General features: G+C 42.0%; 1 protein-coding gene across 1 annotated transcript in view; it reads right to left on the bottom strand.

Annotated features, from left to right (window-relative positions):
- Positions 1–16,275, bottom strand: part of FREM1 (FRAS1 related extracellular matrix 1) — a 275,149-nt gene that overhangs the window by 19,598 nt on the left and 239,276 nt on the right. Inside the window, exons 36-37 of the mRNA XM_057313443.1 lie at positions 7,233–7,362; positions 4,450–4,522 (exon numbers count right to left, since the gene is read on the bottom strand). Of these exons, the coding sequence (XP_057169426.1) occupies positions 4,450–4,522; positions 7,233–7,362 (203 nt within the window). The remainder of the gene's footprint in view (positions 1–4,449; positions 4,523–7,232; positions 7,363–16,275) is intronic.

Here is a 16,275-nt window from a genome sequence, read left to right on the forward strand (position 1 = left end):
TCTCCCTGCACATTGTTTGCGGCAGATTTATGCCTCTCAATCGTGCCGTGCCATCTATATGACAGGCTCTTTTTTCAAGATATGTCACATACAGACTTCATGATCTAATCAACGTTTCCTCAAGCCCCCACAGAATGCAATGGAAAGATGAAACTGTTCACTTATCCTACTCCTGGCTGCAGGGAAAAAAATTAAGTGTAGTTGAAATAATTTTATTTAAAAAAAAAAAACAGGCTGACAGCTGGTTTGTGAAGCTTTCAGTATCAACTGAATCTATAAATCAATTACTTTCTTAGTCTTCGCAAAATCAGAAGTTGAAACACCTAACTTTATAAAATGCCATATAATTCCCACCTCGTGGATGGCTGGATCGACCTACCAAAATATACATTTTGTATCTATTACGTACTTACCTTTGCTTTAGATGGGATGGAGAACACCAGGGGTGTAACAGCAGCATGCCCTGACATAAAGGAATTTAAAACCTCTTTGAAGAGACAAGATGTAAATACCAGAAAGGGCCACTATACAAGGCTATGTATGACTAGCTGCCTAAAGATACAGACTAGATGGTAAACGCTATGTGTCTGTGGGCTCCAGAGTTGGGAGGTTTTGGAGGAAGGGAGTGGGGAGACAGCATAAGCAAAGGCAGGAAGATAGCTGAGCAAAGGCCTTGAACAGGGAAGGCTGAGCGAATGAGCTGGCTGGAACAGAGCTCACACCAGAGAACAGGAGATGTTAAGAAAGCAAAGGCAGTTTGTGGCCAGGCTGCAGAAAGCCCTGGACACCAGGTGGCTGGATTCAGACTTTAAACCATAGGCAACAGAGAAGACTCTCGAAAATGGAGGTCTTAGAAAAATCAATCTCAGTGTTATGCAGGAAGATTTAGGGGCCTAGGAAGATGGGCAAAGAGGCTAGAAGTAGGGGGACCACATAGGCAGCTGCTGTAATAAATTTGGCAGGAAGGGATAAGAGACCAGACAGTGAAGAAAGTACATGAATACTAAGAAGTTTAATGTTCAAAGAACTGTTTTGACTCTCAGAGCCCAAAAAGTTAACCATTATTCAAATAAAACTCCAACACACACACACACACAAACACACACACACACACACACACACACACACACACACACACACACACAAATTCCAAGTCCCAACCAATTGCCCTCTTATTGTAAGATTCATTTTTTAAAAATATAGTACCCTTTCTTCCTCCCACCACCCCCCAAATTTAAGTTTTTCCAAGACCTCGTGGAATAGAACCAGATGGTTAGAGCAAATCTCTTCCAAATTTCATTTAAGTATTTTCTGATTGGTCTGCTTGCATTTCGATTTTGTTTCTATGCCTACCAGGTGTGCATATAGAACCAACTTTTCTAGGTTAATGAGATTGGAAGTAAGAACTTTCTGGGTTTTTCTTTTTCCTTCCTCTCCCATTTTCAAGGTGCAAAGTAGTTGTTAAATCACTGAGATTATAAGCAATTTCAGAAGGCTTGAACTAGCCTTCGTCTCCCATAAAACAAAAGGTGCTGAAGAAAAGGTGTCACTTTATGCAGACATACCCCACTTTACAGAGTGGGTCAATTACTGAATATTTTCCTGCAAAGCAGATTTCACTATTGAAAGACATTTCCTCAAATTTTTTTTAGTAAATGCCATGTTAGAGATCTGTTCCTTTGGAAAACATTTTGACTCTTCGGAATGATTTAGTCTCAGTTAAGAAAGCAGCAAACCTTTCAAGAACACATATTTAAAAGGAAAACAATCATTTTCTTAAGAATATTTACACTTCGACTCAATCAGTCACAATAGCTGAATGCAAAGTAGGCAGGATTAGTTTGGGGTTCAGTACACTGGCAGCAGGGCGTAGCTCATTAGACTAGACTGAAAAGTTACTCATTTCTCTCCAGCACCCTCCCCACAGTTCTCAAACCTTATAATATCCCACTGTCTTTGATTTCTCACTCTTTCTTTGCCCATCACCGAGGCTCTGTTTTGGAAGAAACAAACAGATCGCTTTGGGCAAAAGCGGTGGGGGTGGGGGTGTGGACACCAGACGCAGAAGAGGCAAGGATTATGGGAGTAAATAAACATTTACAGGACCTGTGAACACAGGGAACTTTAAAATATTCTAAAATGAGGCTTCAGCTTATGAAACCATTTCTGTTTATCAATTCCAAAACAATAAGCTTGTAAGCTTTTTTTTCTTAAAAAGTCTAAATAATCCCTGAAATCATGACCAGTTAGAGCCTCCAGGAGTCATCAGTATCTACTCGAAACAGCACGTAAACTCTTCTAGACAAATCGGCCTTTATCTTATCCGGTGGAACCTTCGAGAGGTGGATTTCAGAGCCTCCTCTAAGTGTGATACTTCCTAGTTGCTATCAATCCAAACGGAGCACCTGGCGGGCTGCTCGAAATCTACCGAAAGTCCCAATCACTCCAGATCTTGTGACAAACAGGCCTCAAATAATAAAGACGACATATGACCAAGACTCTTGGCTTTCCAAAGTGGAAAGGTTTGAACCGCCTTGACATGAAATACAAAAGGGGCATACACAGTGCAAATGCGCCCAAAGCTTTCATCTTCGGGTTGACCAGAACACAAGAGCCTGCAGCAACTTGTGGGTAAACACACCAATACATTATGGTCACTTGGGGAACCAACTTACACGAGTCAGGAAACGTAAATATCACAGGAAGGAGGCCAATCAGAACATTTGGGTAGTTTTGTGTCAAATTTAAGGTTCATTGTTATAGGTTGAATTGGGTACTCAAAATCTTTATGTTGAAATCCTAATTCCTAGTACTTCAGAACGTGACTTTATTTGGAAATAAGGTTATTACACATGTAGCTGGTTAAGATAAAGTCATACTAGAGTGAGCCTCTAATCCATTACGACTGGTGTCCTTCTAAAGGGAAAGTGTGGACACAGACGCATACACAAGAAAGCCATGTGGGGACAAGGGCAGAGACTGGTGTAGATAGAGCAGAAACCAAGGAATGCCAGAGTCCAGCCAATCACTAGAGCATGGAAGATGGACATGGAACAGATTCTCTCTCACGGCCCCCGGAAGGAATCAACCCCGTGCTGAGCCCTGGATCTTGAACCTGTAGCCTCCAGAACTGTGAGGAAATAAATTCCTGTTTTTAAGCTACTGGGTTTGTGATAGTTTGTGAGGGCCCGTTAGCAAACTAAACTAGTGACAAAGCATCATGCTGCTTGTGGTGAATGGCAGAAAGGCCTTTCTTTTCTATGTTTACTCATAAGGCTGTCGGTTTCGGAGTGGTGAGGATACTTAGGCCACTTCGTTTTGCCTTTGCTTGAACCACCATGTGTCAGTGGCAGATAATGGCAAGAGCTGTGACCTGGTGGAATGTTCTCAGACTGCAGAACACCTCCTCTGCAGGAGAGCACAAAGCCACAAGCCCTGGCTGCTTCGCAAGGCCTCTTCTATTTGCCCCTGGACGGGTGATCAATGTCCATCCCAGACCGGAGGGAAAGAGAGAACCATGCATGCAGTGAAGAGCTACCTGTCCCTTCTCCCGAAGCCAGGGAAGGAAGGTGTGGCGCCCACTCAGGGCATCCAGCACAGTTCCCCAAAAGTGTGTTGGTTCTTCACCCTGAATCCCCTCCTCCTCCTTCTTCCACTTGCTCAGAATACCATCTCCTCTGGGAAGTTTTCCAGGATTCCCCTTAGCCAGAACCATGGCTCATCTTTGGGTCCTGATGCACTCTTAGTGAGTTGTTTTCATGTCTCTATTTCCCACATGATAGAACACCTTTGAGAGGAGGCACCATACATTTATACTCCCTTTTGCACCTGGCAAAATGTTTTCCACAGATTTAAAGCAAAATATGTGTTATCTAATTACTCTTCCCTGGAATCTCCTCATTTCAACCTGTTCCAAGAGAAATCATTTCGAAATGGCCTCATGCGAATATCATTCTGAAAATTTTCATCAAAGTATGACGCAATCAAATTAGCTCAGCTTTATGTTAGGATTACAAATAATTTTTTGATTTGATTTGGGGGGGCTTAGGAGGGGGAGGGGGAGAGGGAGATGGACAGAGAGAGAATCTTAAGCAGGCTCCACACCCAACACAGAGCCCAACTTGGGGCTCGATCTCACAACCCTGAGACAATGACCTGAGCCAAAATCAAAAGTTGGACACTTAATTGACTGAACCACCCAGGTGTCCCCAAATAATTTTTTAGATGACACCCTTTTCTGGATTTTTTGGGTGCTTGCTTTGATATTTTATATTTATTTGTTATGAGCTTTCATCTCATTTTAAATAAATATTCACTTGTGATAAAGTGGAAAATGAGGAACAAAACCTCAAGTCCAAACTGATCTCTCTCAGAGTGACTGAAGTAGGTCCCCATGATCTCCACACATTCTTATAAAGACAGGAAACAAACTGTAGACACGAAACGTACCTGGGTCAAACTGAATCAGTTTAGATGGAGTCAGAGTGAAGTCTTTTCCAACTGTAGCTGACCCTTGGTTGACCTTAAGAGGGACAAAATATCCTTTTTTAATAAAAATAAATATTATTTTTATAGAGAAACATCTAGTCTAGTATAATAGATTAAACTCGTGCTCCTTTTTTTTTTTTTAAGGAGGTTCTACACCCAACAACCCAATATGGGGCTTGAACTCATGACCACAAGATCAAGAGTCGCATGCTCTACTGACTGAGCCAGCCAGGCACCCCAAACTCATGCTCTTAAATCTGTTTTTAACATAAACAGTTTTTTTTTTAATTACAATAAGCCATTTTAGATCTAGGCTACATGGATCTTCCTTAAACTTAACTTTTTTCTTAGTTTAACATGAATGGAAGTGAAAGTAAAGCTTTTTTCCTCTCTTTTTCTTTTCACTTCTTTATAAATGATTCAGTCACTGGAGAAAGCAACATGAATTTTAAGCAATATTTTTCTCTTCATTATGAGTATCCATTTATTTCATCAACTTCCTTCTACCCCAAACTGGCTTTGAAATCGTGCCTCGGAGGAAAGGGGGAAGGAGGAGAAACACCAGCCGGCGCTCCCGACAAGTAGCTCTGGGGTATCCTACGAGTTTCAGGGCACTTTAGACAAGCTGATGTGAAACGAGTCTGGTCCATTTTCCTGTCAGGACAAAACCACCCTTCTTCACAGAAATGAATGAGAGCTCCATGGGGATGGCCGACCCGGTGAACGGCCACACAAAATCAATGCACACACACAACGGAGGGCTTTCGAGGCTCCATCAAGTAAGTCGTTAACAACAACAACAAAAGTTGTGCTAGTCTGCAGAGACTATTTACTGATCTCCTGTTCCCCACTCCGAGGGCTGAAGACCAGAGGCGACTTAGGGCTCTCAAGCCATGGCCTTATCTTCCCCAGGGGGAGCCTAAATCCGTGTTAAGAATAGTGTCCTTGGCTAGGGTGAAAAACAAGTCATCAGATGAGAACCAGTGTAGGCACAAGAGGCAGCTGTTACTTTGCCCTTCTTTAGACATTTAAGGTGGTCGAGAACGTGGGTTCCTCTATTTCTTCACTTTCATACAAAGACATGGAGCGCACCACGGAAAACGACGAAGTTCCCATCCGTAGGGCTCTCGACATTCCCTCCGTTCATCATCAAAGGCCCTGAGACCTGCAAATGGGTCAGCAGGGGCAACACCGTGTTGAAGAGGGGACTTCCTCCTAAGCTCCCATTTGCTCTTCGCCTCCCATGCCAAGGCTGCTCCTGGACAGCCCTGCATTGTGACGAGGCAGCCCATCGTACACCTGTACCCACCATATGCTGGAAGTTACACTTCCCCGCATGGCTCTTGCACATGCCATTACTTAGTATTTTACCACCGCTGAGTTGACAGAATCCTATGTGGGAAAAGGAATGGTCTGAGGCAAGCTGGTGGGAGCAATCAGCCCCGTGAAGGTGCACGATTCAAACCAGGGCAGACAACACAGGGAAAAGTGTTTTCTCTTCCTCTGCTTCTGGTTGAGCAGCCAATGTGCTCTGGTCTAGAGTGCTACCCGTGCTCTGGGCGGAGCTGTCCCTGGAGGCGCAGGGCCATGTTTGACGAAGGCCTGCACGCTCAGCAGGCAAGTTCGTGGTGCACATTCAGCTGAAGCAGACAAAAGGTTCCATGTCACACCACATATGTTCTTTCTACCTGGCCAGGTGAATGATGCATGGCCCCAAAACTCTTGACTCAAACATATGGTGCTTTCTATAGACGACCAAAGCATTATTTAAAAACTGTTCAGGCAGATTTCTTTTTGCACGGACAATCTGCTGGGAAATTATAGGGCATACCAAGTTGTCTGATGTTTCAATAACAATAAGGCACCCATGGATCCGGGAAAGAGAGTCTATGCCCACTGGAAAAATACATGCCAAGTGTGGACATGGCAGAATCTAGGTGCACAGTGTTCTGAAGGTGATTTGAATGTATTATTGTAATGGAGACTAAACAGAGATGGCCATTTTTTTCCAGAAGCTAATATCACTGCCTCTTTCATGAGATTGAGGAGCAGAGTCTCCAAGGCTCGTCCACCATTTTTAGTTGGTGAAAGCTTTTCAAGCCGTCGTTTTCTTGAAGTGTTACTGTGATAGTGACTCCTAACAAGATCCTTCAATTCTAGAAGCTGTAAGTTGCACTCCATGATCCATGCCAATGGAAAGGAATAACGAGCTGACTAATCTAAAAGTGATTACTGAATATTCTTTGTATTTCGGAAGCCTGGATTGATATGTGCACTCTTAATTTCAACTTGGGCGACTCTTAAGATAAGTTTGTCCTTGATTTCCCTTATGCACCGAGGCCCTAGGAAGTGATCTTGGGGGTATACTAAGAGAAAGCCATCTGGGGGTTGAAATTTGCTCTGGAGACCGCACAGAAGGTCTTACATACAAACTTTCTCTTCCAAGGCAGTTTGGCCCTAGTTCACCAGGTTGGATATATCTCCCTGTAAAGTCAAACTTCAAGACTTAATGACTAGATTTAAAAACTAAAAACGGGGTTGAAATATCTTACCTAAGAGCTAATGAAGCTAGATAAAGGGTGGAAGGACAAGGAAATGTTGGATGTAGAAACTCTCAAATAATGTGGTAATCCTGCAATTTGAAATTTCCTTGGCTACTCTGGTTTTCTTTTTCAGAAAATAATCAAAGGCACCAACCAGCAACCCAAGCTTTAGCCTGACAGTCTGCATGCTAGAGTTGTTACCTTCACACTCACGAAGGCTGAGTCCATGGAATATCCCCTTCTGGTAATTTCCAAGGGCAACACGCCCACATTCTCGCAGACCTCATATTCAGTCTGTGACCATTCAATATGAGACCACTTCAGCTCCAAACTGTGCGTGACAGGAAAAGAAAAGGGAAAATCATTTTTTTAAAAATGCACAGTAAATGCCTGTAGGGATTCTCTGCTTGATAGGAGATTGAACCACTGGCTCATATCCTGGTGACAGGCATGGTTCATCAACCTACACCAGGGCTAAAAATGCCTTATGCTTATTTGGTACGTTTTAGCTCAAAAACAACTTTTACTAACAATCTCATCCAATGCTTACAACAATGCCGTGAGTTAGGAGGAGTATTAGAGTTCGACTTTACAAATGCACAAACTAAGGTTGAAAGGCTGTCAGAGGGACTCAAACGTGAGCCCTCTGAAGGGAAAGGAACCAGGAGCAGTGAAGTTCAAGGAGACATTTATTGATGGAAAGTACCTTGATAGGAAATCTTCTCTCTTATGTTTTGGCCTTCACTGGTACATCAAGGACTGCTCCGGACACAGACCTTCTCTGAACTTGGGTTCAGTTTAATAACTAGTTATCTTTCAGGATGTGCCTTGGAATTACAATGTGCATGGGTTTTATAACCATTATCTGTTCCTTCTTCCGTGCATTTAAAAGGGCTGACTGACACGGAGTTTGGATAAAGCAATACAACTGAATAAGCCTGAAAAATAGGGGGTGGTCTTTTTCCCACAGATTTAGTGAGCCCAACATTGGATGGAAACTGTCTACTTTACTCCTTATAATATAGAAACTTTCTTTCTCTTCTGTTTCTTTTCTTTTCTTTTTTTTCAGAAAACTGGAGAAAATCAGAGGCACGAGTGTATAGGACACAAGCAATCTTCACAATGATCACTTAACACACCTCCGTTGCTTTTGTTTCTCTCATGTTCCTTTCATTCTGCATTTGCAAACCCCTCAGTGGTTCCCAATCTTCCAATTGGATGTAGACTCTTTCTTCTAGAGTTCCTAATGCATTTTTATTTACAGTTTTTTTCTCACAACTAGAAATTCTGGGCGCCGCCATGCAGAGTACGGGTTTCACAGGGTTCTCCAGGCTTTGCTGGAGACCATAATTAGAGAATAAGTTTATCCCCGAATATCCACTTCATGTCTTTGCACCAATCACGTGTCGCAGTCACATACTCTAAGTTCGCCAGCAAGATAAACTTAACCGCACTGTTACTCCAAGGACCATGGGCCAGGGCAGCAACATAGTGTGGGAGTATGTAATTACGGCAGAGCTTCAGGAACCTATATGAACATACATGTTTATCATATGAAATTTATCGTTACTGGCATGCTGGGTTTCATAAAATTTTGACATGAAAACAGAATCCTTGTATTAGAAATATTGGGATCCTCATGGGTCTTCAATGTGACGGAATTCAAATCTGGCACGGAACAGTCAAAAAATAAAGAAATAAACGTCTACGCTTAAAGAATCACAAGATAACAAGCAACGAGGCTAGTATAAATGCCAATAAAAATAACATGTGGCAAAGAATTCCTAAAGGACCCTGCTAAGTGAGAAGGGGAAGAAAAATCAACAAGATGGATTGGGAGAAAGGACAGCAAGATGAAACAGGAAGGACGGAAGAGCAGTGGGAATGAGCGAAATAGATGAAGATGGGTGGATTTCAGCTAAGTCTCAATAAGGTTTAAATGAGTTTCAATGTCCAGTCTTCTGAGAATCCATCCATCCATCCGCCGCTAATGGGAACCAGGACAAGCAAAAATTCATCAGTGTCACTGCAGATCCAGGTGACCTCAAGGCCTAAAGCTAAATGCAATTTGATTGCTGATCTAAATCCGTAAAGGGACCACACAGAGTGCTGTTCAGCTTCAAAGCATAAAGGGCTCTGGTGTTTGGGAAAGTGCGTGCATTTCCCTGATGCACGATTAGAATGCTGCATACTGCCTACAGGATAAGGTTGTCATTACACAACGCTCTAGTGTCTTTTCTTAAAACTCCTCACGACGAATAATCAAGATCTATTGAAAAGCCACGAAATTAAGTCATGCTATCTACTTCCGAGAAAAATATTTAAATCACAAAGCATATGCACACCTGTAGGATAGGCGTGACACACGTTTTGAATGTGTTTGGGTTTTGCAGTACTGAATTTGAGATCTTTCTCTTGCTGAGGCTTGTTGCTGAAATTCTACACAAACACCTGAAAGAAACGAGAAATTCCGCCTGCAAGAAGTCACACAGGTGTATGCTGGGCATCCTGTAAACGACCAGATGCAGGCACCCACGAGAGAAGTTTGGAAAGCTCTGGACGTGTAGGGGTCATGTACACGAGGCTTGGATAGAATCTTCACGTTTTAATGATCCCTCCCTTGTCCTATTGCCATTGGGCAAAGCTCAATCTAAGGTCAGAAATGAAGTTTACAGACACTCTTTATGTGAAACCCACATGGCGATCATTTCAAGTCATTTAGCAAGAAGTGGGAACTCCTTAAACCCCTAGGTCGTGGTTTCTCAACCTGGACACTATTGACATTGGGACCAGATGAGTCTTTGATGCGGAGCTGTCTGGTGCATTGTAAGACAGCGTCATCCCTGATCTCTGCCCACTCGACACAGTCACATCAGCCCCTCCAAACAAAACTGCTTCCAGAAATTTCCAAATGTCCCTGAGGAGTAAGTCATCCTCAGTTGAGAAACACTTCCCTCAGTGACTGTGAGGTACTGACCACAACAGGAAATTTGATTTAATAGGGAAACTGAATTTGAATTCCCAACAACCACTACTGTGAATGGAAGACATAGGATTGATCAGTGGAGATTAAATCGGATTAGAAGTCATGAGGCTTCTGGTCCTCCTGCCACGCACAAAATGAGCTCAAAGTGCAGCACAAGGAATCTGTCTTGCTTTGCTTTGTTTCCTGTCTCCGTTTAATGCCTCTTCTTTTGTTTAACTTTAGCACATATTTAAAATTTACGTATTGCCTTGTTATATTTTATATATTCATATAAGCAGTGATATTGTTATAAATATTTTAACAATGGACCCCCGAGGGAAGAGATGTGTGTGTGTGTGTGTGTACACGTGTGTGATTTAAGGATGTATAGGACATAATTTATAAGTAATAATATTAGACACAATAATATTAACACTACACTTCTATTGTAGATTTCACATAGTTGATTCTCAGATAACATTTTTGTTGACGTTTCTCTAACTTTTGCTGATGAGCATAAGAAAAGCCATTTAAACACCCAATTTAAAATTGCAATCTATCCCTAAAGCCCAGCATCTGTGCTCCCCCTTACCCTGACCAACTTTTTCATTTCCCAAAGTAGTATCATGTGGAACATACTATTTCATTCATTTAGATATGAACTATGCTCCCAAGTAAACAGGGGTCTTCGCTTCACTGATGTATTCCCAAGTCCCCTGGTGAGTGGCTGGAAAACAGTAAGTGCTCAATAGATATTTGTGCAATGACTGAAGGGATCTTGTTCACCCACTGTTTCTGGAGCTAAGTTGATCGCCGAAACTTTTGTCTCCCCAGCCCTATTAACATCATATTTCACAAAATTTGAAAAAATGCTAAGAGAGGTGACCCTCACATGTTCTTTCTAACCCTTACTCTGGATTCTTTCGCTGTGACTGTACTTTATTAGAGTGTCGGGAAGGATGGCGTTGACAAAAGAGCATTGGACCGTAAAGCATGATTGCTTAACACACGGCTATGGTATTTTCTAAGGTATGTGCATGATTCTCAACATTTGGCAATGTCTAGGGACAGCTTTGATTGTCACAGCTGGGAGGAGGGTGACAGTGGCATTTCGTGGTAGAGACCAAGGACGCTATAAACATCGTGCAATGCGCAGGACACCCTGCCTGCCCCCAGCTCACCCCCAGCCCATGACAAAGAATTACCTGGCCCAAACTGTCAGTAGTGTTGTTGTAAAAACACACACACACACACACACTTTCTGATATTTCATTTTGTGGCTACTTGAGTCATTTATATGAAGAAACAATTAACTGAAAGAAAGACTTGGGATTAAAACCCCAGTTTGGGATTTGGAACATTAATCTAGGTTAACAAGAGCGTGTAGAAAAGGCACTTAGCTGCTCTATGCCTCAGTTTCCTCACTTCCCCAAGTGTAAATAATGAGGAGTCTGTACTTCAAAGGGCTTAAATGAGCCTTAATGAATACTCATTAAGTATTTCGAGTTTCTCGGTGAAAGGTTTTATAGAAGCTAAAATTGTGATTAAATTATTCTTCCAACTAGATCTTCATGTATAATCAAGTAGCATATGACTTAAGAAAATTGAAAGGCTAAAAAATATTTTTCCGAGTATTCTAAGATTTATCAATTCAGAGAGGATGTTATCAATCTCCATAATCTCATGCTATGAACACCTGTGTTTTCCATTTTGTCTTTCTCTCGTGGTAATGGGAAAACAGTGTTTAGCCAGGAGGCAGCACACTGAGTACCCAAAACAAGAGCTTTGGAGTCAGACACATCTTGCAACCACTTATTAGTGTGATTCTGGTCAGTTATGCAGTCTCTCGAGGTCTCAGTTTTCATTAGCTTTAAAATGAGCCAGAATTATTATACTCATGTTAAACGATGAAAATTGAAATTTGTTAATATGTATAGAGCACCTGTACACAGTGGGTGCTTAATAAGTGCCATTTCCCTTCCCTTCCTTTGCACTGTCTTCAGTCTATCCAGAGACAAACACTTCAACTTCTGGCTTGCAGGTTACGTGAAAACTTTACCTCGCCGAGACTTTCAACCTCTTCCCCTGCAAGCTGTTTCATAAAAGTTGCTGAAACATCGCAGGGTGCGCCTGTTAGAAATTTCTTTGCTGTTTGATATCTTTTTGTCCCTTCTCTTTCAAAGCCAGGAATGAATAAGGGTAGCCAGAGGGAGGAGAAGAATCAGCCCTTGGAATCGTGCAGCAGCTGGAGAAGCGACCCAGAGTGATGAGGAACTTCAGCGTGGGTCAACTTTTCCTTTGAAGTTCACTTTTCTCCCCCAGTAGGCACATGAAAGAGGTCAGGACAGGAGATGTGTGAAGAAACTGCCTCGGTCAGAAGTTGGCCGCATTCTGTGGTCTGCAAAGGCATTTTCGAACAGTGTGAGTCCTGTGTAGCTGAGTCTGGGAGCTCTGCGGACCATCTTGAGATGGGTGCAGGGCTAGAGAATAGATCCGCGTGTGACTGAGTCACACCAAGGCACGAGCCAATAAGATGAGCGCTCACTTTGAGGTCGCGAGGTCAGGGGTCACTTTCGGCTCTGCCATTCATTCATTTCGCGCCTTCTGGCCAATTACTTAAATGCTTTGAGCCTGATATCCTTATCACCGTCAGAGGATTGTATTTTGCAGATTAAATTAGACAACATATGTGAAAGCACCTAGCACAGTGCCTGAAATTGAGGCACTTGGCCAAATCTAAATCTTTATGCAAATTTCCATGAATCTCAGTGTTATAAAATAATTTCTATTTACGATAAAATGCCTCCCAAATGTATTCCATGAAAAATTTGTTCCATGAGCTATTCTGGGGCAGGGTGGTGGTAGTTCTACAGTCAAATCGAGTTGAGATCTGTTACATACTATATATCCCTGTCTCAGAGATTCCCACTCCATACAAGCATCTCCATGATTCTGGGAGGTAATGCAGTTAAACAGCATGCAAGCTAGCTAGCTAGCAGCAACTTAATTTTTTTTTTTAAGATTTATTTATTTATTTATTTATTTATTTATTTATTTATGTGTGAGAGAGAGAGCTCACGCACACAGAGGGAAAGGGTAAGGGAGAAGCAGATACTCCACTGAGCAGGGAGCCCAATGGGGAGGCTCGATCCTAGGACCCTGGGATCATGACCTGAGCAGAAGGCAAATGCTTAACCGACTGAGCCACCCAGGTGCCCACAGAAGCTTGATTAAATCAAGATTTCCTAACACTTTTTCTAATGGAATCTCTATTGACCCTTCAGAACTGATATTCTATAGAAATGTTGCAATAGCAAAAACTTGCTAGCAATCAAGATTCTGAACACGGGTCCTTCTTGGTTTTGAAAAGAGCTTCCTTTCTGCTCCAGATTGTACCCGATGGTCCCTTTAGCTTTGTTACAGAAGGTTATCACCCCTCCAAGTACATGGAATATTAATCTATCAATCCTGTTGAAGACAAACAAGAACATGAAATTACACAAGACTTAGCTTATTGATTAATAAGCATATTGACTGTTTACTTCGTGAATCATCCCAGCATTGATTTCTAATTAGAGATCGGTCACCAGATGTCTCCGGGGTACTTCTTCAAATAGTCAGTCTTGTACTTATATGAATGAGCAACAGTTATCACCACCACAAGTTACATTTGTCAAGGACTTTAAATGTACAAGATGTTCTCACATGTTTTATCTCATTTGTTTCTCTAAACAAATTGTGGGATAGCCCTCATCTGACAGAGGAGATAACTAAGGCTTGCAAAATCACCTAGGTCAATGGCAGACCCAAAGCTCGAGCCCTGTTCTTCGGCTCTAAGTCCAGTGGCTTTTTGTTATCTATACCATAATTCCCAGTGTGTTGGAGATGGGGCGCACATTAATATTAATAGCTGTGATTTACTTAAAAAAAAAAAACCCTAAAACTTAAAGTCCTTGAAGAGTATGTATTCCTCCTTCCTTGTTGCCTGGGTGGCCAATGACTGGAGATAAAGCAGGGAGATAAGTCTGCTGCTCCTTTCCCGGTAGGCTGGTTTAGCTGACTTGTTGAGAGTGGGCAAGAAGGTCTCTAGTGCAATAAGGAAAACCATGGACTTGAGAGCCACCCTTCTGGGCCTGAATCCCAGCTCCTTCACTAATTAGTTGCATGAGCCTAGAAGAGTCACCTCCTATCTCCGTGTTTCAGTTTTCTTGTGTATAAACTCTGGATTATGATGGTACCTAACTCATTGGGAGTTTGTGATGATTCAAGAGCAATGAAACAGAGTAGAGGACGCCTGGGTGGCTCAGTCGGTTAAGCATCTCCCTTCAGCTCAGGTCATGATCCCAGGGTCCTGGGATTGAGCCCTGCATCGAGTCTGCTTCTCCCTCTCCACTGCCCCTCCCCCAACTTGTGTGTGTGTGTGTGTGTGTGTGTGCGCGCACACTCGCGTGCTCTCTCTCTCCCCCCCCAAATAAACAAAATCTTAAAAAAAAGAAAAACAGAGTAGAAACAATTGTACTGCAAATACCTGTAACATATATTGTACCTGTAACTAGGTTCTTGTGGGCTGTTTTGGAAAGACGACTCTTCACAACATTGGTTCTTACTGGAATAACGGGCTTCTTGTTCCAAAAATGATCTATTTACAAATGAGGTTAGGGACAACTATACCATTCCCAAATTACAAAGGTAAGTGCTGAATAATTTCTATCTCTCCCTACCCACCCTAAAGAAAACAAAAGATCTCAGAATCAAATTGAAATGACTTCTGGGTTAACCCCTGGTAGGCATATTTCATATCGTCTTATTCCACTGGTTCCAATCATTTCAAGTTGATCTAGAAATTTCTTCAGCAAGGGACATGAAAATTGATATCACGGAAGCAGGAGTCTATTTAAAATAGCCTCAATTAAGGTTATAAATTCTTCTGTGTTTCTCCTATGAATCTGAGAATTCTTTAACAACATAAATCATCTTCAAAAGCAACGTCCTTGGTAAACAACGAGGAATGAAAAGGGTGTGCAGTTGAAGCAATATCCATCTAGCCCCACTGCGGAAGAAAAATATCCTGTCAGCCATGCTACGTTCACATGTGGAGGAGCAGCGGTCAGCATTAGGTCACCAGCAAGTCTGGTCAAGAGTTCCGTTCTTTAGTTGAATTATTAAAAAGCAAATGTAATCAATTTATTAATGATTTCGGAGCAGGATTTTTTTTTCCATTTTCTTGAGAATTAGAAGACACTCGTCTGAAATTGCAGTTAGGTAATGTATTTTCTATAAAGATTGCAATGCCAAGGAATCATTTCTCTTGGACAAGACCGGTTTATTGGGTGGTGGTCCTCCATTATAGTTTTACAACCTCATGATTATATTTTAATGTCAAAGCCCAGGTCTTCCTTATTCATGCCTATTTCCCCAACATCTAGTACTGTGAACCTGGCATATAATAGCTACTTAATAAAAATCTGTTAAGGTTATGAATCTGGGCCAGGTACTAACCTTTAGGAGGTCAACTGGAGGTGGGACTCTGGGAATGAATTTTGCTGCGAGGATGCATTTTTCTAACAATGACTATAGAGACCTCTGCTGGCAATTGTTGGAACTACAATTCAGAGTCAGAAAAAGTAAGAATGGCGAGAACAGAGGTGAATTTGTTTTCTTCCTTTGTCCGTATTCTGTCATAAAAGGCCTATAAAGGGGTTGTACTCACTGACGATGTGTGGTATGACAAGGTTATGGCAAACACTGAAATTAGGATAAATGAACAACTTTTCTATGAGGGGACTGGGAAGGGTGTCAAATTTCAGAAGAAAAACACAGCATAAGGAGAATCGGACTCTCATTAGCCTTTCTGTGATTATCTGATGATTGGTGAGTTATCCAAGCTCTACAGTGAAGAGAAATTTAGAACAGGGGCCCAGTCAGAAATATTAGGATGGTCTGTTCATCTTGTTCATCGTGAGGATTTGTTACCCTTGTTGTACATTTCATACAATTTCGAAGTGTCACTTAGTATTTCTTCAAGTCTATTTTCCCCTTTACACTGTCTTCATCTTATCTGTGATCAGTTTATTAACTTATAGAAGCAGTCACAAGTAATCATTTGGGAGGGTTTTTTTGTTTTCTTTGAAGGGAAGAGATGTTTTGTGGACCCTTCCTGACTACCCCATTCTTCCTGCTGTAGGTATTTTCAAAGACTGGTTACTAACGCAGTCCTAGAGTGACCTCTTGCTGCACGATTTGCCCGTGAGCCTGCAAGCTCAGTCCTGGATGTGAGTG

This window comes from Ursus arctos, unplaced genomic scaffold, assembly GCF_023065955.2.
Source record: "Ursus arctos isolate Adak ecotype North America unplaced genomic scaffold, UrsArc2.0 scaffold_18, whole genome shotgun sequence".
Lineage (NCBI taxonomy): Eukaryota > Metazoa > Chordata > Mammalia > Carnivora > Ursidae > Ursus > Ursus arctos.